The 23,787-nt window shown below is 41.9% G+C and overlaps 1 protein-coding gene across 1 annotated transcript in view; it reads right to left on the bottom strand.

Annotated features, from left to right (window-relative positions):
- The window catches only part of celsr3 (cadherin, EGF LAG seven-pass G-type receptor 3), an 87,937-nt gene that overhangs the window by 51,703 nt on the left and 12,447 nt on the right, over positions 1-23,787 (bottom strand). Inside the window, 2 exon segments of the mRNA XM_034536788.1 lie at positions 10,628-10,916; positions 13,396-13,739. Of these exon segments, the coding sequence (XP_034392679.1) occupies positions 10,628-10,916; positions 13,396-13,739 (633 nt within the window).

Genomic DNA, 23,787 nt, shown 5'->3' with positions numbered 1-23,787 from the left:
CCCTCCACATAAACAGAGCAGACGGGCTTTGAAAGTACCCTGAAGATAGATGGCTCCTTCAGGGCCCATTTTAGAACCTGCTGGCACGCCCACACACTGAAGCACAACGGTAAAAACAAATGAAAAATACAAATAAAAAAAACGCGTACACATTCATAATAGATGCAGAACAGAGTTTCTCTTTCTCAAACAAAGACACTTATTCAATCTTCCTCTCGTATTTGTCTTCTTCTTCTTCTTCTTCTTCTTCTTCTTCTTCTTCTTCTTCTTCTCCTCCTCTCTCTTTTTCTCACACACACGGATCACTGGCCCTGCCCTCGAGGCTGTCGTTTTTTTTATCATGAAGCTGTTTCGGTTGACACTTTGTTTGTGCTGCTTTTAGATGCCAAAGTACCCACGGGCAGAGTCCTCACATCCTAATCGACACACACACACACACACACACACACACACACACACACACACACACACAGACAGTACTGCCTTCTCCTTTCCTCACGTTCGTTTGTACACAAATACAATCGGACATACACAAGACGTGGATGCACATAGACAATTTCTCCCGCACACGGTCAAAACACACAAGCTCACACTCTGACTCTGACTCTCTGTGACACATACAACACAAACTGAGCCCCGGAGGAACGATGCGTTTAGTGGTGAAACATTTAGAGCTTGTAGGAGAATCACAGGTATAAACTGCTCGTATTACCATGCGTCTCTCCTGCTGTCAGGCTGCAAACTGAACGCACTGAAAGTGATCAGCTTTGAAGACGTTTTTTATGTCACCCGCTGCTACAGGTTTGTCATCTTTTCTTTGTGCTTTCGTTTTATGAGCTTGAGCATCATCAATGTTATTTTCTCCCTATTTTGTCTGTCCTTTGCATCAATCAATTGTTCACTCTGCAACAGTTTATTCATTCATCAATCGGAGTCTTCCCCACTCACATCTGCCAGTTATTGTCTGACAGACATACGCTTTCACAACACTGAATAACCCTGAGGTCGCACACACACACACACACACACACACACACACACACACAGAGAGAGAGAAAGAGAGAGACCCGGTCACACACCCAGCTCAGCTAACAATAGCCCAAGGACACTGAAATGATCACATCTGTCGGTCCTTGTTTAGCTTTCTCTCATCCTCCCCTCCCCTCTCACATTAAACATATACCTTAATGTAAATGCACACAACAGGGAACCAATTAAATAGGGAAACACACACACATGCGCTCTAACACGGCACAATGTCCACGCCTCTGTCTGTTGCGCCCATTCATGCGTACAGACCCATCTCATTAATATTAAAAGAAAAATAAATAGACATTAATTCTCATGAATTATGCGTGTGGTGAGAGTTAAACACACGTCGGTTCATTATGCACGCACCCAGTTGCACACAGGTTGACAGACGGGCAGGATATACATTGAACGATGACAGACAAGACAGAAAAAAACTAAACAGAAAACACGATATTTGCACACGCACAGCTTCAAAAAACTGCAGACAGAAACACTACGGGCGGTAATTAGAAGAAATAAAGCAGAGCAGACTCTCGGAGCGACTCAACGAGGAGAAGGCGTCCACTTCACCGGGGCACTTACACTGATCTGCAGTGATGGGAATAAACACACACACACACACACACACACACACACACTCACAAATGGAGCGGGACGGTGAGTTTCTTTTAATGTGAGCGTCCTCATTCCGCTCAGCGCTCGGACTCACGTGGACACGCAAAGGTCAAGCGATTATTAAACCGTGAGAGTTTTTCCTCACACACACACCAGATGTTTTTAAATGACCTCACCAGAATGGAAAAACACACACACACACACACACACACACACACACTCACACACACATTCAGACACACAAGATAGCGCTGCATCGACACAGTCAAACAAAGAAGCACACACACACACACACACACACAGAAAACTTGTTTATTTTAGTTTAAAAAGGAGACTGCTCTTTCCATTCACCCCCTCCATCCTTCCTTCCTGTACTACCCCCCCCCCCCCCCCCCCCCCCCCCCCCCAAGTTACATCTCTCTATATAAAAAGCTCCACACTTTACTGGTCCTATCTCCTTCCTCTTCTTACATATCTTGCCAATTCATTCTCTCTTTTCATCCTGTCTTCCTCTTCTATGAGTGGCTTGATGCATTCACACCACCCCTTCATTCCCGCGGATGTTTTATTCATCAAAGCTAGAATTCTTCAACACCCCCCTCCACCCCCACCCTCCGGCATCTTAGTTTGCTCCGCCCCACCACCCGTCTCCTCCACCCCCGACACATGGTACATCCCTAGAGGCCACTCCACTCCCTCTTCTCCTCCCTCGCTTGGTCTCGCTCGTGCCTTTTGGTGCAGCAGTGCCTTCAAGGGCTCTACTGATTTTGAGTTTGATTCTGGAGTAGATTACATCTTTAAATGTTGATGTGATGATCTATCCATATCAGCATGATGCAGTAAATGGATTCCTATTTGTTAGTTCTTTACTTATTAACTTGTATTTGAACTTTTTATACTGCTCCCTCCTCTTTCTATTACTGACTTTAGTTTTTTTTTAGTGCTATTTGCTTGTCCGTGCAGCACTGTGTTTGAACTGTTTCCTTTCCTTCTTTGCTTATTTTCCCTCTCTTCACTCCTCTCCCGTTTATAGTACTCCCCTTTTGTTTATTTTCTCCTTTACGCCTCATCTTAATTCAGCAGCTCTAGTTTTGGCGTTATGTCGTTTATTTCAATCTCCAACACTTTTTTCTAGTGCCTTCCTCTTCCCCATCTCCTGTCTGCTAAGTTTCCTTTCTACATAGCCGTCTCATTTTCGCTGTACTTTTCTTCCATTCAAGTCTCTTTTTTTTTGCCTCAAAAGACTCTCTCCCTTTTTTCCATCTCCTGCCTCTTTTCCCTTTTGCTCACTCTTTCCAAATTCATGCTGTGCACTTTACGCCATTTCTACTATAATCTTCCTCGACCTCACTCGCGATCCTCTTTTGCTTTTTTTTTTCCTTTTCCAAAAGATCAGATCTCAGATATTGATAAAAACTCGCCTTTAATATTTATTTTCGATTCTTTTTAGCTCTCTCTATTCACCCTGCACTATTTCTTTCGTTCTCTCTCTCTCACTATTTCTTTATTCTTCTGCCACTCGTTGCATTTCCTCGTTCTCGTTTTCTATTCCTATTTTTCGACTGCAAGGTTGAATTTAAATTCCAAACTTGGAAAGTCCAATTTCAACTTTAAATTAAACGTAGGCTCACTCTGCATGTAAATCTCAACAAAGTGGAAATCAGAAGTCAACAAACAATTTATTTTTGTATCAGAGCTATAAATTGAATGTTGCCCATGAATAAACTTGTACTCAATTCATATACTTGGTACGTCTGTTCATATATTTCAAAGTCTTTCTGATATAACTTACAGTTAAATGTTTATTATCTTTTGGGAGGACAGGAGTCTCCTTTGTTGAATCCTGCATCCTGGCTATTGATTAAACAGTTGCTGTGTCTCTGCACTTGAGTCCACCTGCTCGATAGTCAAATTCATGATAACAAATACTACTGTTATGTTGACTGATCCTTATGCTATTTAAAATGCCACAATGAGGCTGCGGCTCAGTATCGGGAAACACATCTCTAATATGTAACTCTTCGAAGGCAAAAGTATCCACTGTGGCCAAAATACCACAAGTGCCCTCTGATTACAGGCACAGCGTTCACTTTTAATTGTTTACACGACATGCACATCTCCCATAAACACCCCAGAGGTGTCTGAGGCTCCCTCATGCTCTGCAATGTGTCTCCCGTTGCCTATTATGTATTTAGATGTCTCTAATTCCTCACAATCTGTGCAGCGGTCCACTTGCTCGGACTGTTTGCACCACTTTTCTTTTCTTTTTTTCCTCCACAAAGTCATGTATCTCCTTGCGTGTTCTCCATGCTCTCTCTCTCTCTCTCTCTCTCTCTCTCACACACACACCAACACAATCAATACCTTTTACTACTACTCACACACAAAGACACACACACACACTTGATTCTCTGTTACTCTTTCGCTCAGCTAATTTGGTGTCATTCTTACACACATAACACACAACAACACACTCATTCATTCGATTAACGACCTCTAAAATGAATGTCACTGAGACTTCCACACTATCTCCCCCTCCTTCACCGAACCAGCCTGTTACTTTTTCACCCACTCATTTCTCTCCTCTCCCAGTTTCCCTCTGTCCTAAAATGTTTCTTTTCGCCTAACTTTGTGACATATCGTGCCTTTTTTTTTTACACATTGAAAAAGTGATCTTTTTCGGCTGCCTCGTGAGTTTTCGGGTGTCAGGAACTCACTCACTCATCTATTTGAATCTCATCTACTCTAAAAAGCTGTATAATAAATGCAATCATATAAATTGATGTCAGGCAGTATAAGTGTTGCTGTCTAATCAACCAACAATCCTCACATTATGTCTTATCATTTCCAAACTCATTGACTTTCCATTACTTTCCCATTTCTTTTTTTCTCTGCAGATGTTCTAACTTCTAAATTACTAAATTCTCGACAAAGTAGGTCGTCATAGTATTATTTGCTCCTGCGTTGTGATTAATTCTCCAATAACTAGCTGAGTAATTGTTTGTTACCGCTGCGTATATAATGCTATCAACGAATGGCTGATCAATTAATGCCTCAATTAAATCCTTAATTCTCAAATGACTTGTTTTTATCTTTTTGTACAAGGAGGAGCTTTAGTTAATTGCTTTTGTCTTAAAACAAATGTATAAATGAATAAAATAAAATGGAAATATGTAGTTAAAATCCAACAGTGAATCTAAAGCTTCAAAACATACATTTCCTTGGCTTCACGTGGGAGTTGTAAGTTGCTAAATACATAATTGGCTCAGATTATTTCATTAATTCGCTCTGATTTTATGGCTTAGTTCTGCCATTGGGCATGTGTTAAGTACACTGAACATTATTTCTGCTTTATCACAGACCGCAGAGGTGAGCACCACAGGGAGGACAATTAACCATTATGAAGGCTGTGGAGTCAGATTTTGTTGCTCGATTCCTGAAGATTGTCACAACTCCCTTGTGGGTGATAAGCCAAACCCCCCCCCCCCCCCCCCCCCCCCCCCCCCTCTTCCTGTCAGTTCCTTATTCATGTCCCCTCTATGCCACCTCTACACTTCCCAACTTATCTTGCCAGGCATAATTTAGTCTCCTCTTACTCTGCATTAATCACCCACCTCACTCCTTCACCCACCCCCCCCCCCCGCTCTCCCCCCATCCCACCCCTCTCCCCCCAGCTAATTCACTTATCACTTTGTTCTCGCCGTCTTGCATTAACCAAACTAATTTAGTCTCACTGCCTTCACTTCAATCGCACCTCAACTTACTACATTTCTGCATTCTCTCCTTCTCGGTGGCTCATTACTCTTCACCGTCAACAGCCTCCTCAGAAGGTTAGACCTCGCTCAGCGTTATTCCTCAAACGCCTCACATAGTCTTAATCTCCTGCAGCTAATTTGCTCTGCATGTGTGATCTGTTTCCCTCCCCATCCGCTGGATTACATTTCTGTGTAACATGCATATCTGCTTTATCGCATCCAAAACTAATCTCACCTCTCTGCCTACCGCATTTCTTCCCCGAGTCTGTCTCTTGCTTCACACAACAAAGCAATTTGATTTCAACCTGTCCTCACGGCTCACCATTTTATCTTCTCACAAACTAATTTAGTCTTCATCCATGCTTCCCTCTCCCTCTCCCTCCTCTCTTTCTCTCTAATCTCCTCTTTGCATCTCTTGGCTCTTCGAGGCGTATCCCTCGTATTATATCTCACTGTATTCTGCATAATGTACATCTCTCTTCATTACTTCTGAGTCTATGTTCTTTCAGTTTGTAAAAAACGACGGCCTCTCTTTCTGTGTCTACTGTTATCTCCGTGTGTACGGTTGACTGTCCACTGGGAACTGTGGTATTTTTTAATTTTTTTTCATGTTTAATGACTATTGCACATTCCCGTCAGCGCTCCATGCTTAACATGCTTCCGAGATAAATGAGCGCTTGAGGTTAGAAATATTTTAATTCTTATGAATAAAAGAGTGCAGATTGCAGAGCTTCAGATGAGTTTAAGCAATTGTAGCTGCAGGAGGTGTGACTGCAGCTTCCCTCCAATTGATTAACTCTAAAGTGCAGGCACCCTGGAAATAGAGAGGTGTAATAGAGCAGCAGCAGCTAATTAATCCATACTTAATATAAATTGTCCCCTTTATCACTTGTCCTAAAACTATACTTAATTACTACGGACTCATATTAAAATCAAGTTTAAGAGCACTGGTTCATCATTTCAAGTCTAAAAGGTATATAATCTGAGCCAAACAAACAAGTTCATCTCTAACAGTTGGATTTCATAGGAAATGTATTTCAATTTGTCATTCAACTGGCTGAGATTTGAGGCGCTAGATGTATGTCTATGAGAAAGTAGCAAAAGCATAAAAACCTTTCTTATGTGTGACAAAGACATTATGACCTATTCTTTTCAACACAAAAAGCAAGTTCTTAGAGGACATCTTCACACGTTTTAAAAATGGCAGCTCAACAACATGCTGGTGTAAGATAGAGATTCATCCAATTATGGGCTTATTTTATTTGCACCATTAATATTACCAAGATAGCAGACAACGAGCAGACAACTAACTACTCACGTACAGGGAGCTAGCTGTATTAATGTGGTAAAGCCTTCAATAGTTAGTTTTTTTGTAATTTTATTTTGACATGTCACGGTAGGAAAAGCACCGGAGCAAATAATGAAATGAGCGAATTAAAATAGCTGCATCGTTTTCAGGGTTGTAGTATAAAAGACACTTGAATGGAACAGAGCCATCGTTATTGTCATTAGTAACATAGTAACACCTGTGATTCAACTGCTCCGGCAAGTGAGAATGTCTTCTGCAACAAAAAACAAGCCTGTAAGCAGAATCAGGAGTCAATGATTTAATGAATTCAATTCATGGATTTGAGAACTTTAGAGGCCCAATAACAAAGTTGTCACACTTAAATTAAGCAGAGTTGTAACGTTAGCCCTTGCTTTGTGACAACATTACAGTTTCATTTGGGTTGGGTTTTCAGCACAGACGATGTGGTGCAGTGGTTCACACTATTCCACATCTCTGGGGTTGGCGCCATAAAGGGAGTACACCTTTCTTCACAGCAAGCGTTATACCTCGTGGGTACAAAAGTAGTCGTCAACCCCGTTCAGTGTCAAACCTTTTCTTATCCCAGGGTTAAATGTGTGGTTTAGAGACGGGTTAGCCTGAGGTTACATGTGTTGTGGAATCTCTGTTTTTCTAATCTTTTGTCTTTGTCTCTGTTTGGCGGAAGAAGGGAAGAGGCTCCTGAAAGAGTCGAGTTTTACCTGGATGCGCCCTTCACCTGCTGCTGGCCCCAAACCTCTGTAACCTAACAGAAATCAGGCTGGTTGAGTCAGTATTCTCTCTTTATTAATACATATTCTTGTATTATTATATTTTGTTTTATATTTGATCTAACATACAATTTGTCCTCATTTATTTCACATTTTACTTAGTTTTATAAGGTTTTCCATTTGCTTTCATTACTGTTGGTTTTAATTTGTTGCTTTGTATGAAGTCATTTGTAATTTTGTTTTATTTTTGATGAAAGAAGAAAAAAATAATCCCACCAGCTCACTATTGGATGTACTGGCCATTTCACATTTTATGATTTAAGGTGATGAAACTATTTTGACATAAACATCTGGCTTGAGTAAAGAAACACCAAAGAGATTTGTTCACAAATCACACCTCATACTACTACTAACGTATTTCCCTCAGTGGAAAACAAAAATGTTTCGGTCAAAAAGCCCCGGTTCAGCTCCCGCCTGTGAGAGCAATCCATAGAGTTTCAGGGGAAAGCAATTCAAAGCCACCCAGGAGCGTATGAGAGGATGGATGAAGGCATGTTGGCTGGAGAAATGAAAAAAAAAATGAATTTGGTAGAGAGCAAACTTGGTTGGGAGATGTCTGGAGATTCCTGTGTGTTACAGAATCAATTCGCCCCTGTTTATTGGTCCTCCTCCTCCTCCTCCTCCTCCTCCTCCTCCTCTTCCTCCCACTAGCCCTGGGCGTAGACAAGACACCGCAACACCCGACGCCTACGCAGGAAAAGCGCAACGCTGGCTACCCAGAACCCTTCTGATTTCCATCACTCTATCCCTCAACTCTCATCCTCCATCCCTCTCCCTCTCTCTCTCTCATTGCTCCCAGATGTCTCTCGCCCCATTTCCCCCCTGAAGCCCTCCTTCCATGTTATTCTCTGTGAATTCATCCCTCGTCTCCCATAATGCTGTCAAACCCGCCTCTTCTCCGTCCTCTCCTTCATCTCTCATGCTCTGCTGTTTGCACTCCCTCCTTGTTCTGTCCCATCTTTAACTTCCTTTCCCTCCTATTCTCACAGTTGTTCTGTCCTCTTTTACGACTTCTATCCCCACTGATTTAATTTCCCTATCTTTTATCCGCTCTGCCTACTCTGTCTCCGTCCTCGGGCCCTTGCATGTCCATTGCATGTCACACTGCAAGATAGGTCCAATAAAACTTTGTTGCACTATGAAATCTCTTTTGAAGTATGTGAATGTCTGGTGATATCGGATTGGTGTGATGTAGATAGAAATAAATGCAAGCAGACCCACATCATTGGTGATCCACGCATTAGTCATCGCACTGGCCAATTATTTGTGTTTTCTTTCAACCTGAAAAAGTGGAGCTTCAACAATTTTCCAGCGGGGAACGTATTCTGAGTCATTTCATGTCGTAATCTGGTGTTTCCCATATATTTCACAAAATCATTAATATCCTCCACTTTTGTGTTCAATAAGGAGAGACGGGTGAAGATCATGTTGTCGGTACCGGTTACAAACCAACCAAATGGGATGATAGTTTTGGAGCTTCGGCCTGAGCTCGACCATCAGTCACGTCGTTTTGCCCTCATTGTTCTCTGTGAAGTTCAAATCTCTACTTATAGAGATTACTTTGGAGGTAACTCAGCCGTGTGTGATCTGCTTCCTTTGGCATGCAGTTAACACACCAGTCATCATTTTGTTTTCATGGAAACTCAACGAGTGGTAAGGTAATAACAGGAGTAATGGATGAACCACCCAAAAAGTGCCACATTGTCTTTTAGGATAAGTTCTGTGCGGTGGTGCCAAAGCAGTCAACCTCGCCAACAACTGTCTTTCTTGATTATCAACTTTTCACTGGTAAAATCAAAAAGTGATTTCCTCTTTTCCGTCACGTTACCTCGCTACTTTCCGTCTTTTTCTCAATTTCTACTACCTACCTCCATCTCTGCTTCACTTTCTTTACATCATACTCTATTCTCTGTCTTTCGGCCCCCTCCCCCTCGCTCTTTGTCCCTTTCTGCCTTCATTTCTCTTTTGCTTCTTTCCCCTCTCTCTCTCTCTCTTCATTCTTCTATCTCGCTGGAAAACACTCTGTCTCTCTCATGAAAGAAAAGTGTTGCTTCACTCCCCCAGCTCTCCTTTTGATTTGAAATAAAAGCCAATGTAAAATATCCCCCTGACACACACAGTGACATTCATAGCATCTATCTACTCAAAGACTCGAAGACTTAGGCAATGCAGCAGTATGGAGGGAGGCAGAGGGGGAGATAAAGAGACAGTCTAGAGCCTAAATTAGTCTAGAGTTTGGTAGAGGTAAGAAATAATGTGTGTGTTTGTGTGCGTGTGTGTGCTCTCCCAGGCGGCAGAGGGCCTGTGTTCATGTTGTTCAGCTCAACACGACAACAGAGTTAGAACGGATCAAAAAGGAATCCAACGTGGGACGTGAACAAAGACACAGACAGTCAGTTATACTTGTACCAGTCTGGAGTTAAAGACCACACCAAGACACAGCAAGCACACGAACAAACACACTACTCGTTATACTATCCACTAAATCTGTGACGTTTGTTTCACATTCAAGCATTGCACTGTAACCGGTGCCACATTTTAGAATACATGAGGAATGTGTGTGTTGTGTATTGGGCAATCAGCATTTTCTGAATAAGCCACAAATCAGCGGCACACCATACCTGATGAAGAGAGGAGCTGACTTGCTTTTATCTGACAAACATTCATTTGGGATGCGCTATTGTGTGCAGCTTTGTACTGCGTGTCTTGTGTGCTCTTTCTTGTAGAACTTTACATTATTGTTTTACTTGCACCGTTGTTGCTCTCATTATTTCGACCTAATTAACCTGAATTAAAGCTATAATCTCGTACAGTGCATCACAGTTGAGTTTAAACTGTACACTTAGGGCATTAGCATTCATTCAATTGCTTATTATTTTTTTACTTGGATGAAAAAAGTTGGGTTTATTTTCCACTAACATAAGTGAACATACTTGTACTACAATTCCTAATCAACATGTCTATACCACTATCCCGACCACATACAAACACACTTCAACTCTTACTTTTGTATCTTATAAGAGCAAAAACACACATACTCATAAAGAACCAATGAAATCAGCTAAATTCGAGAAATGTTCCATAACCTCAGTTACATTCCCTCATCACTGACAGCACACAGCACTTACCGGTGTAGTCTTCACGGCAGATGCAGGTGTACCCTCCCTCTCTGCGAGCGCACACCCCTCCGTTCAGGCAGGGGTTGGAGTAACACAGGTTGATCTCCGTCTCGCAGTAATCCCCCGTGAAGCCAACAGGGCAGCGGCAGCGCAGGCCTGCGATGGGGTGGATGGGCCGGAACAAAATGGACGGGGAAGAGATGAAGGGAGCGGAGCTGTTGAAACGCAGCACTGAGATGCACTTCATGTAGTTCTGGCACGGCTCACGCAGACACACGTTGTCATCGAACGGGAGAACCTGGAGTGATGGGAGAGGAAAGATGTTGGAAGTCATTGTGATGGATGTGATTGAGAAGTAGTTTGCTGTTGTAGATGTTCCAGATGGTGTCCCAATTCAGATTAGCTCCTGTTACACTGGGTTTCACTGCTGACCGTACTTTCTTTTCATCATTCGTTCTGCCTGGCCGAAACACACAAGAAGGGTCAGTCTGACTCATAAGTATCATCACCATAATGTACCAAGTAAAAGTGGCCCGTGAGTGATATATTATCATAAATAACATGTTTAGATTATTGATAGCAATGCATCAATACACTATCATTTTATTGTGGCAGCTGGTCAAGCTGAACTTGTTTTGACTACTTTATATAGTTTTAGGTTTCAACCCATAACGACACCTATTATTTTTATTAACAAATCCTTTGTAAGTCAAATCTGAAAAGTAACCAGGAACTTTAGCTGTCAGATAAAAATAGCAGAGTAAAAAGTGCAATGTTTCTCTTTTAAATGTAGGTAAGGTAAGTGTAAAGTAGCCTCAAATGGAAACCCTCAAGAGAAGTACAAGTATCTTGAAACTGTACAATACACATGAATACATGTAGGCTGCTTGGTTGTCAGAATGCAGTGCACCAATGCAGGGCCCTGAAATTGGAGCACCTCACTTGACAGCAACCTTAATGCAGGTTATTGATTACACCAGTCCTTCCCTTTCTATGTCAAAATGTCTGCCATGAAATAAAGTAAATGATATGCAGCAGGCAGAGCTGAAGAAGAGAAGAGTGAAGGAGAGAGATTTGGAGTCGGGATCTGAGAGAAGCTCTACACAGTCGTGTAATATATAATATATATATATTATATACATATATATATATATATATATATATATATATATATATATGTATATAATATGTGTTAACAACTGAATTAACCGATAGTCTGTTAGGTGACTAACGTTAGCATGGAACGTTAGTCACCTATTTATCGGTAGGTTATAACATGAATAGAAATATTTAACTTTTTTAGAAAGAAACACTGAGAGACTAGCGATACCGGAGGAAACTGAGTGGATAAGTAACAATACGATATTCCAGCTGTCTGTAACTTAATGAAACAAAAGTCACTGCAATTATCTGAACCGCTAACTAGCTTAACTTAGCGAGAATGTTGTCACGCTCATGTTAGCTGACGTTGTCACGTGAGCACCTCAGTTACGCTAACTAGGTTAGCTCGGTTTCGTCGTGTCAATGCTAAAATACCAGTCACCTTGGACGGGTCATTTCCCTCAGGGTGCTTTCCCTTCATCAATTTTGATTTACTTATTTAAATCTCTAGAGAAATTGCCCTCTGACTGTCCAGCCGCCATTGTTCACATGAAAGAAGCTTCTTGATTAAAATATTGATAGGGTGATTATTCTCTGCCCTGGATTGTGTCTCTCAGGCTACAAAGTAGAGCCCAAACTATACTTTATTCTTTAAAAATCAAAGCTTTCAAATCACTCTCCTGCAAATCATTGTGGGAATAGGTGTGGCACATAGACTGTAACATATTTATAGAAACAATCAAATACAAATGGTATATATATATATATATATATATATATATATATATATATATATATATATATATATATATATATATATATATATATATAAGAGCATGTCAAGATGACCCTAATCTCTTTTGATATAATGTAATTATTTGTTGGAGTTTACTCTTCACTGTGTCTTGCCACATGTTCTCAGGTCAAAAACTTCTTAGGTGTCAGTCATTATGAAGTTGGATACTCTCAAAAACGGTTTGCCTTAAGAAGTGGCGTACAAGCCCGATCACACTAACACTACGTGTCTTCTTTTATTTCATCTTTTTTACTTACTTGTATGTATATATTGATTCTGATTCTGCTTTGTGGTAGCATTTCTACTTTGCAGAGGAACAGCTACCACCGCGAGATTGTGTCTTCTTAGACAGTGAGAGGATATAGTGTTGATTCGGTTGGTATGTGTTGATGTGTGTTTGTGTGACAGTGCCTATTGAGAGAAGGTTGTATGCGTTCAGCCTTAAACTATCTCTCTTTTCCCCATAAATCTTTACTCCTTTGGGTTTAACTTGTTCTTCTTTCTGTCAAAACATCTCTCTCGCTCCCTCATGCATGTACAGCGATGCTCTGAGGCAGTGTGTGCTTGTATATAACTGATGTGCATGCTGTGTCCAGGTGTGTGTGATTTCATGCATGAAAGCATTTAGTGGACATGTCAGCGTATTGCTGGATGAAGCCATATGTCTGCGCTGGCTTGGCATCTGTATGCTATTATTATCAGTTCACATGCAATATGCTGAAGTGTCTTGAGATGCATCTGTTTGGCACAATGGGTCTCACCACTGACTGCAGGTAACCCTGATTCCAAGCTGCTGCATGCAACCAACTTTTTTTTACATAGAATATTTAAAAAAATGCAGCTTCTTATGTTTGTACTTGTATTTGTAAATAGTATTTACCTCCATCTGGGTAAGTGAGGTCAGCCTCGGCCTGTTCAGGTACAGCTGTTCCTCCAGCGTCTCGGAAGGGAAGAAGAGTCCACCGGGCAACGCAGCAGAGAAGCTGACATTCAGGATCCCTCCCGGCGCCGCATCCAGGTCCGGCTGGATGTTGAAGATGAAAACATCCTCGACAGGCACCGAGAGCACCGCTGACACGCCCTCCAGGAAGTTGCCCAGCAGCGGCGACAGGAAGTGCTCCTGGGACATGTTCTGGAGGCGGACGGTGACGCTGCTGCCCAGCATGTCCTCGGTGATGATGAGGACGCGGAGAATGCACTGGGCAGAAATACTGTGGACGCCATCTGAAGAGATAAGAGGAGAGCAGAGGACGGGAAAAAATAGGTTAGGTAATTGAATGTGCTTCTTCATGAGGTGTACAGAGGATGGACAACAGGCCTATGAGGTGACGGAGCAGGAGATAGAGCAAGATAAAGAAGGAGAGGGTTGGAAGACATAGAGTGATATATCAGTGTGAACAGGTGGAGGAGTACGAAGAGAGAGATAGATGAAGAGGGAGGCACGAGGGAGACGGGTTGGGGGCGACAGGGATAAACAGCAAAGAGCGGAGAGACGGAGGTAAAGAGACAGCGATAAATGACTTGGAGCCAGAGAGGAAGGATGACAAAGGGGAAGATATAAAGGTGAGGAGGTCACAACAATATGAGCAGCTTAGACCACATGACTCATATGTTATGACTCATATGTTATGACGCATCGTACAAGCACATTCACATCTACACACATACAAAAACCATAAAGATACCATTAGAGAATGAATAGATTCAGGATAATTTTCAAAAACTGCTTTGTGATCTTGACATTTTACAGTAAATGTGACTCATCGTGTATAGAGAGTGGAGCTTCACCCCTTAAAGACTATGATAATGGGCTAGGTGCCCCATAGACTCTCCTTAGAGAATATATGAATAATAAGGTGACTCCAAAGTATGTTGTGTCTGCATGTGCTACATGACTGTGAGTCTGAGCTGTTATGGTAAAAACCCGACCTGATCTTGACCTGGGTGTTGCTGACTGGGATCATCACCCAATGTTAACCTGTTCTTTGGAAAATTGAAAATTATGAATAAAAAATAAATAAACAAAAATAATGATTTTGCTGCTGAAGTGAACACAGTTATTTAACATTTCATGTCATGTCTCACAGCTTGCACAAACCAACAATGGACTACTCTGACTCTTTTCCCCAGAATGTGATGTATAACAGGCACGGAGGCTCTTTCTTTACACACTATTAGATCATGTTAGACACACTCAGGTGGCTCACTCTAAATATAGGACATTAACATCACTGGTATCAGTTTTTAAAAAATATATATACTTTAAGTATTATTTGTGTCGAAAAACAATTGTATGATCCTTATATGTCAAACTATTCAATAAACAACTTTGATCCGATTCTCATTATTGTCCCCTTTGCATCTAAAGAAATTGGGGGGGGAAAGCGTATACGTTTTGGGCTAAGTTACCTTTAAATATGCGTTCTCTGTCATCATTTCGCTTATCTTAATATAATTAATTTCCTTACTTATACTAGAGGCTAATAAAAGTAAAAACATTGCAGAAGTTCAGAGAAAAGCAATAAATGCAGACACACACACACACACACACACACACACATCCATTAAAGAGTGCACATCCATGTATTCCCTTATATACACCCACCATTGAGTCCGTTCAACCTGGTATAGCTGTCAAAGGTCTACCGTATTGTATCTTCTATAATTCAGTGTGTTATTTACAGTTAATTGAGTGAAAAAGAAAATAAGTGTACAGGTGACCGAATGACCGATGAATGAAGTTTCAACTACTCTACAATCTGTTGTGTCGTGATGCCTGAATGCAACAGTTGGCTTACAGGCAATCAATTCAGGACATGATGGTCGTAATCGTGATCTAAATCTGGAAAACAATTGTTCATTAGACGTTCCCATCCTCTGACTGTAAAATGTGACTTAATTTACTCAGACCCCTTACAAAGACGGCATTATTATCTTTTAAATGTAGTCATCAGTGGACAGTCATGATAGGCGATTTATGGGCATGGTCATTTTCTGAAATCCACCTCACAGTTGTCAGCCAAGATAATTCAATTATTTGATCTTGTGTTCCTTGTGAGCCAGGAAGTTGGTTTGAAGCCTTGATTGAACTAGCCTCCGAGAGAGAGAGAGAGAGAGAGAAAGAGAGACAGAGAGAGAGAGAGAGAGAGAGAGAGATGGTGAGGTATCACAGTGCTCTCGTGTAGGAAACATCAGCTTCCCCGTCTCCTCACATCCAGCTTTGGTTACAGATTCAACAGAGCGCACCTTTCCTCTGAAACCCGTCACCACTAAGCAATGAGCTCATTCGAATCACAGCAGGTCACAACCTCTTACAGCAATACCTGTTTCAACAGCTGACACCAGACACATTTCATCCACACTGGATACCAACACAATCCGGCGCTGTGCCGCATTGTGTATCCGAAAGCAATTTGGTGCGACAAGCCGGCTAATAGGCTGCAAAAGAATACAAATGCACATGACCACACCGGTATGCGGAGGCAATCTCCTGCAGCGCTGCGGAGGTAAGGCGGGGCGGCACGAGGAGGCCGAGAGAGCGAACGGGTATGAAAGCCAAACCCGAGGGGTCTCGTTGGAAAAAGGACGAATCAAGTGGTGAGAAGACAGAAAGAAAGCAAAGAGTGCAATGGAGTGAGCGAGAGGCTTGAAAGAGAGAGAGGGAGGATGTCGACACACAGAGGCGACGGAGCACGAAGGAGGTTTATTAAAAACTGGAAGAAGCAAAGGAGATGATGGAGGAAGGGCAAGAGAAGAGAAATGAGAAAGGGAACGAGGGCTTTTAACCAGGGATTCATGAAAAAAGAGCTTGGACACTTATGGTAACTCACAATCAATAATGATTTACAATTGCTGTAAATAATTGATTAATTATCGATGTTCACTTCTTTCCCTTTGACAATACTGTAAAATATCATTTGAAAGGTTATTGAATCGATTAAATGGTCAAAGTTGTTATGAATATAAAGGAGTTTTAACAAAGTGAATTACTTTTTTTTTTTCAACCTCATTTGCTGTTGACACAAACAGACAGAAAGGAAGAAAGCTAAAAAAGAAAGAGAGACAAAAGGACACGAAAAAGACTCCAGGAAAAGAGCAAGATGTAGACAAAAATATAAAGACAAAACAAATCAGCAACAAAAACTGAATAAAGAGATAAAGAGATCGAGAGAGATGGAGAGACAGAAGATATAGAGAGTGGTGGAGGGGATGGGGGTTGGGTCGGGCGGCAGCTGGTTTGATTACCGGATTACGAGGAGACTCACTCCCTACTGACCTCTAACACACACACACACACACACACACACACACCAAAATCCAGAGCCCTTCGTAATAAATGAATAGACAGAGAGAGGAGTGACATCATGGAGGCACAGAGGAAGACTCCCACTGAAAATCATCAGGGAACATATGAATAGAATCATTGGTAGAAATAGATAGATAGATAGATAGATAGACAGACAGACAGATAGATAGATAGATTCCAATAACACACAGTATTAAATGTCACCTCTTCTTCTCGGGCTAAAAGCCAGCTTTATTATCAGCTCTCTGGATCACGATGCAAAGACGCAGCAGTAATTGACGCTGATCTCCCATTGTCATGGAAATGAGACAGGGATCTATGAAAAGACCCCATAATCTGCCGTAGTAGGACCCAATCTCTCTCTCTCACACACACACACACACACACACATCCATTAAAGAGTGCACATCCATGTATTCCCTTATATACACTCACCATTGACACAAAGCGTTCCCTGGCCCCTAACTCTAACATCTAGATACCTCACACCAATACTTTCCCTATGAACCTGAATCTGACAAGCATTAAAGGAGTAGTCAGACATTTTAGGACATACACGTATTTGCTTTCCTGTCAAGAGTGAGATGAGAAGACCGATACCATAGATTACGTTTTAAATAAACACACTTGTGACTTTCTTTTTATCACATTGGCAAGTACACACTGCATTTGTGCCCTGAGATGTTTTATTTCTGAAGGATGATAAACCACTCCACTCCACACCAACACATTCATACACACTTTATTCCAATTGCTGGAAGATGGTGCTGTTTTTCTCCAATTTGCCTCCAACCAATCCATCTGCACCAACGTTATTTATTGTTTTGTTGACACGGTCTTGTGTGCAATTGTCATGATAGACTCCTGCAGAATGTGTTCTTAACTTGTTTTTTGTTTACTCCGCAAGGCCCACTGAACATTTTCTGTCTGAGTCACAGGCTCTCAGGAATCCTCTCTGGTGGCCCAACAGGGACATTTCAAACAGGAATATATAACAACTCGACAAAACATTTAACAGGCTAAAATGAAAAATTGCATAAGTATCAGGCCCTGACAGCTTATACGATTGCATGGGCCTTCAGAGGTATTCTCGCCCCAAGCAGCCATTCAATTCTTTCAGTAAACCTGGCACACACACGTAAAATATCTTCATTGGATTTCCCTTTGCGTCTATTGTCCAGTTAATTTGGCCAACAAGCATCAGCACGGGGCCTTTCACTCATGCCTCCACATATGAGGCCAATTGGAGGTTTGAAATAGAAAAAGAAGAAAAAAAGCAAGCAAAAAGGCCATTTCAGCAATTAGAACCACCAAAGTCAGTCCACTTCCTGTCTGCAGGTCGATGACTCACCCACCTCGTCCTGTGAGAACAGCTACACATCTAACACAAGCACATTCCCCGACATTATTACCAGCTCTGCTGGAAACACGAAAGCCATAACCAATAAGTCTGCAAAAATATAAAGGCCCTTTTCACCAAATTTCTTTTTACATTTTTTATTATAAGTTAGCCAACAGAAGATTGTGGTTGCAGCATTAGAGTCTCAGGAAAGATCCGGTCTAACATGAAGCCTAATTATAATGTTTCCTGCTGTGTTAAAAAGCACATCTTAGAAACTGTGTGAAGGGACTTCAACTCAAAGCACTAAAACTAAGGCATTGTGATTTGCCTGGATACATGAGGAAATATCATTTTTAGATTTAACCTTTAGTTTTTGTATCAGATTCACTAAAAACAATCCATCCGACCCTCTTCCACCCAAAGACTTTTCCAACCAAAGGTCAGCTAAACAAGTTGTCCATTTACAGACACGAGAGTCTGGATCTCATTTGGCCCTCAGACAAAATTTTGAACAAAAAGGGCAAATAAATATCAGCATCCCTGTATTTTATAGAAAATGAGTCCAATACTGACACTCACAGAGAGTGAAAGGACTGGGGTCGCCTATATCTTATGAATCCCTACCAAAGCTTATTGGATTCTGAGGTGTCAATTTTTTTGTCAGACAATATATCACACCTATAACATGTCTGAGGCATCATTTTGGATACAAAGCCTTCACTCAAGAACCAAATCAAGAGACATCATGTGTACCTCAGTGGAATATAAAGATGTGGAGGTGAGTAAGCGTGATCTTGTCCGTAACTTCCCAATAAGCCAGGAAGTCATAACTAATTCATTTCCCTTTCTCGTTGGCACTCTGCTTCAGCGTGCATGGAAACAATAAAACATTAATAACCTCCAAACTCCAAACCCCACAAATGGAAGGTTATTTTCGCGTCTTTAGCACCACGGGAAAACAAAGCGTTTCGTAAATAACAATTTGGAGAGGAGCTTTCACGGCTCCTGTGGGCCTCGAGCCAACATCCCCCCTCCTCCCCCCCCCCCCATTTCAAAGACGGAGGAGAGCTCGAAGCTGGCGTGCATAAAGCCTCTAAGTATAGACACACTGATCTGGAATCACCAGCGAGGTCCCGTGGCAGCGTGAACACCAGTACGCCCTGAGAGAGAGGCTGGCCTCAGATCAGTGCTCCGGCTCTAAGATGCTTTGTGGGTACACGCTCCCCAGCGTTTCAAAGGGTTGAAGGAGTTCAGTGCTATCTCCCTGCGCCAGGTAGCCTGACTAATAGCACTCTCAAAGCTTCTTGAATGTCAGAGCATCCCGAGCCCGCTTCCTGAAAATCCAGACAGAAATAGTCTGCAAAGTAGCGTACAACAAGCCCACAGCTGGAGCTGAAAACAGCCCCAGAAACATTTTAAAAGCTGCAATCCAGGCCAGGAGGAGGGGTCACCGGGCAGAGCACTGGCATTTTGCTTTAAGGAAGAACGTCACAGAGCAAAGCAAGCAACGGTCTGGAGATACTGCTTCAGGTGGTTCGTCAACATGTAAGAAAAGGGTTGAATCTTGAAAGTTTGATAGGCAGTGGCCTTCCATAGTTGCAGTTTGGTGCGCTTATTGTATTATTTTCTGTTGGTACGAAATGATAAAGCAGCAGTATACTATCACAATTAGAGGACTTAAAGCTGGGCATGCGGGCAGACTGAAATGGTTGGACGGGCTTCTTTCATTCCGGCGACAGATACCGGATCTTTTTTCCCCAGAGCGTTTGAGTTATTTGCTGTCCGGATGTAAACAGATTGTCAACGAATGTTTCTAAAAATAAATTACCCACCATAGCTGTAGCAACACATCTGGGGTTTCAAGATGTTCTATCGTGTCAGCATTAACATAATGTTTCAGATTTCGGACCCAGATAAAACTATCCGAGAGTCAGTCACCAGGCAGTCGACTGGAGGCCTCAGAGGATGTGCAGCTCGCTGTAAAAGATCGGGTCCGGTCTACATCCAGGAGATGGTCAAACCGTACACCCCAGCTCGTTCACTTCGCTCGGCTTCTGCCAATCGGCTTGTAGCTCCGTCACTTCGAGATAAACACTCAACAAAATCACGACTGTTTGCTGTGCTGGCTCCTCATTGGTGGAACGAGCTCCCCATTGACATCAGGACAGCAGAAAGTCTCTACATCTTCCGTCGCAAACTAAAAACACATCTTTTTCGACTATACCTTGAATAGGGAAGGTAGAGCCGTAGTAGCACTCTAGTAGCACTTAAATGTCTCTTACTGATAGCACTTTGTAGTTTAACGTTATTGAAGAAATTGTACTTGCTTGATTCTTGTTGTTCTGAGTTTGGACTCATGCTTTAATGCACTTATTGTAAGTCGCTTTGGATAAAAGCGTCAGCTAAATGACATGTAATGTAATGTAAAAGTAAAAGCAACCTGCTCTTTAATCCATTCAATTACAGCTTTCAAATGTCTCGCGTGTTCAAATTCTTTCCACCGTTACTGTTACAGAAGCTAAAATCCCTAAAAAGTTCAGTGGCCTCGACATTGGTTAAGTACCTGACTTTAAACTGGATGTGTTTTTTTTAAAGCCCAAAAGGGGAGATATATTTCAACTAGCATGCAAAAACCCAAAACAGTCAAATTGGATTTAGACTGGACAAAAGCTGTATGTTGCTCCTCTGAAACACACTAAAGAGCGTCACGGTGCCTTCAGCCCATTAGTTCACACTCCGTGCTGCCACAATCACATGGTTTTAAATCCCATTTCACACTGTGTTGTCACACCCTTTTGTTTGGCTTTTTTTCTTGCTCCTCCTCTGTGTTCATCGAGCTCTAAAAGCCCTCATGAGCCCGGTGGATTTCCAAATAACAGGAACAAAAAGTGTCATGAGTTTTACGTTTCCAGCAGTGTAAGTTGCCCGCAGGTCAGGAAAACCAATGAGTGCAGTAAAGACCTGAACAAACGCTGCCCTTTTTAAACTCACAGAACGGAGCACACCAAGGAGCGTCTGATGCCGTCACGTGAAGATAAGAACTCCCGCAGAGAAAGTGAAAGGATGGGACGGACAAAATGGCTCTTCATACAAACAAGATTAAATAAATGAATACATGGATAGCTGCAGGGAGAGGCAGGCCATTAATTAATGCCTGTAAAATAACACAAGCTTTACACACACACACACACACATACACACACACAGAGATACACACACAACCCAGGCCCAGCTGATTTCTGTGCTCAGTTTGTTTTTTAAAGCCTTTCTACCCCTGAGGTCTGGGCACTCATTATACTCAGTGCAAAGGGAGAACAGAGTAAAAAAAAGCTCTCTCACACACACACACACACACACACACACACACACACACACACACACAGCAGCAGCAGCAGCAGCAGCAGCAGCCAGAGCAACATAATGGTTTAAACCACTCTTTTACAGAAGCACTAATCCTTTACGTTAAACCAGATAACTTGCGCACACGCTGAACACAAAAAGCATACTCTCATGCAACGACTCGTATCACATTTAAACACACCCTCATGTCTATTGTGGGGATAAATAACCCAAATCCACACTCTGACCTCTTTGACATGCAGACATCTGTTTGCAGCTGTGTGCAGCAGCAGCTATCCTCCTCCATCTTGCATCTGTCTTTGTTTGTGCTGCTGCTGCTTTGAGCATTTTCTCTCAAATGTACAACGTCAGAGGCATTATGTCTGTGAGGGGATGAAAAGCAGAGCTACACTTGTACTTATTTTGCATGCAGAAAAATAAATGCTTTTGGCCCAAAGGCGCTGTAAACAGGGCTCCACCTTTTCTGCGGTCGTTGTTCTTCAGTTAAATAATTTGGTATTTTGGGGCATTACATTGTGGGCAGATCCTTCTCTCTTGTAAATCATTCACACTCCAGCACCTGAGGCAGCCTGTGTAGGCGTTTGCCTCGATCCTATCAATGCCAGGGCCCCTGAAAATATAGGGTCCGCATAATTGCTCCTGTGGGGCAGCATAATAGTGCAGCAGCAATGTAAAGTAAAGTAATCTGAAAGGTAGCAAAGATCAGCCAGATCCGATCCAAAAAGGTCCAAATGTGGTCGACCCGAGCTGACCTAAAGAGAGACGGAAGTACCAGTTGAAAGAGTAGAGTGGTGTAAGAGCAGTGGGACATTAAAAGAGTGTGTGGTAATGGTGTGTATGATGCACCACCTTATCAAAGCTGTTTGAGTCGCATGTCAAATAAACGTTGCCGTGCATTCCAGCCTTCAAAGGCAAGCCGGCAAACTTCAACAAACACGTCAATCCAGTCCCCTCACAGCTAAAATGCAGCACGGAGGAGGTAACACTGTCCGGCTGGCCCCTCTCTCTCTCTCTCCTGTTTGTTTACAGTAATCATGTTAATGTTGTAAAGCTAATGCGGTAATGATTTATTGATGAGCTAAACATAGCAGGGAAGTTCCAGACTGTTGAAGATCTGTCCTCATGTTCATAGCCTGTGCCTCTCAGTCCTCCCTGGTGGTTCATTTGGAGGGAATCCATTTTCATTTCGCTTCAGACCGTCACAAACAAAGCACTGAAATGCTATTTATGAACACTTATATTTCCATTTGCCATTCAGCTTCTGGCTCTTTGATGTCTGAAAGGTTAGGAGACCTGGCGGTTGGGTAATGAATGCTGTTTGTACGTGACATTGTGACGTGTTTTTTTTTCTTCCATTTGATTACTGTAAAGCAATTCGTATTAATGTGACTTGATAAAGTTTTGCTGAATGTTGAAATGTAGTCGCAGGCTAGTTTTGATAATTAAAAATAAAATATGACTTATTTTTATTAAATGTGAATAATGTTCTGGTGTCTTAATGCCTAATTGCATGAGTGTGCTGCAGAAGAAGTATTTCTCCACATTAGGTGCTGTTGGCTCTATCTGAATTCGACACTGTACTTGGTATTTTGTCCAGCAACTGGGAAACAGAATGTAATGGATACATGTCAGCCTTCCTAATTAAAGTACAAAGACATTCAAGGTGCTGGAGCGTAGCAGAGGAAGACAGTAGGGGGAAAAGTGCATTCACTTTCACCATGTGTGTGACATTTAATTATTCACCAGTTTGTATTTTATAACAAACATAGACTATTCCAGCAAATGATACAGAGATAGATCGTAATGAAACTCTGTAACTTTCTGCTGCCAAGAGTTTGACTACTTGAACCTCCCCCTGAGTTTATTGCATTGTATATATATACCGTCTTCAGCTTGTGTAACTAAGTGATATGTATATATGACTTCCTCTCTCTCAGGATACAGAAGAGCAGTTGTGGGAACTCTGTGTTGTGCCTCCTGGGGAACTAGGGAGTCATACATTAGAAAGTATTTTTGATTATTAAAATTAAATGGATGGGAAGAACCATAAAAGGCCCTCTATCAAACCTAATGAAAGTGTTTTGAGGTATTGATTCACCATTACAGAGCGTTAATCTACAGCAGTTTGTTGCCTCAAAAAATTCTGTAACTTAAGCTTTTTCACCATTAATTATCTGTATAATCAGGTAGTATTATTTAAAGGTTTTAAGTGCACACACCTTTTGCTGACCACCAAAGTAGCAGGTCACAGGAACATTGGCTTC

This window comes from Cyclopterus lumpus, chromosome 7, assembly GCF_009769545.1.
Source record: "Cyclopterus lumpus isolate fCycLum1 chromosome 7, fCycLum1.pri, whole genome shotgun sequence".
NCBI lineage: Eukaryota > Metazoa > Chordata > Actinopteri > Perciformes > Cyclopteridae > Cyclopterus > Cyclopterus lumpus.
Note: the sequence above shows the minus strand (reverse complement) of the source record. Positions and strands in the feature narration are given on the sequence as shown.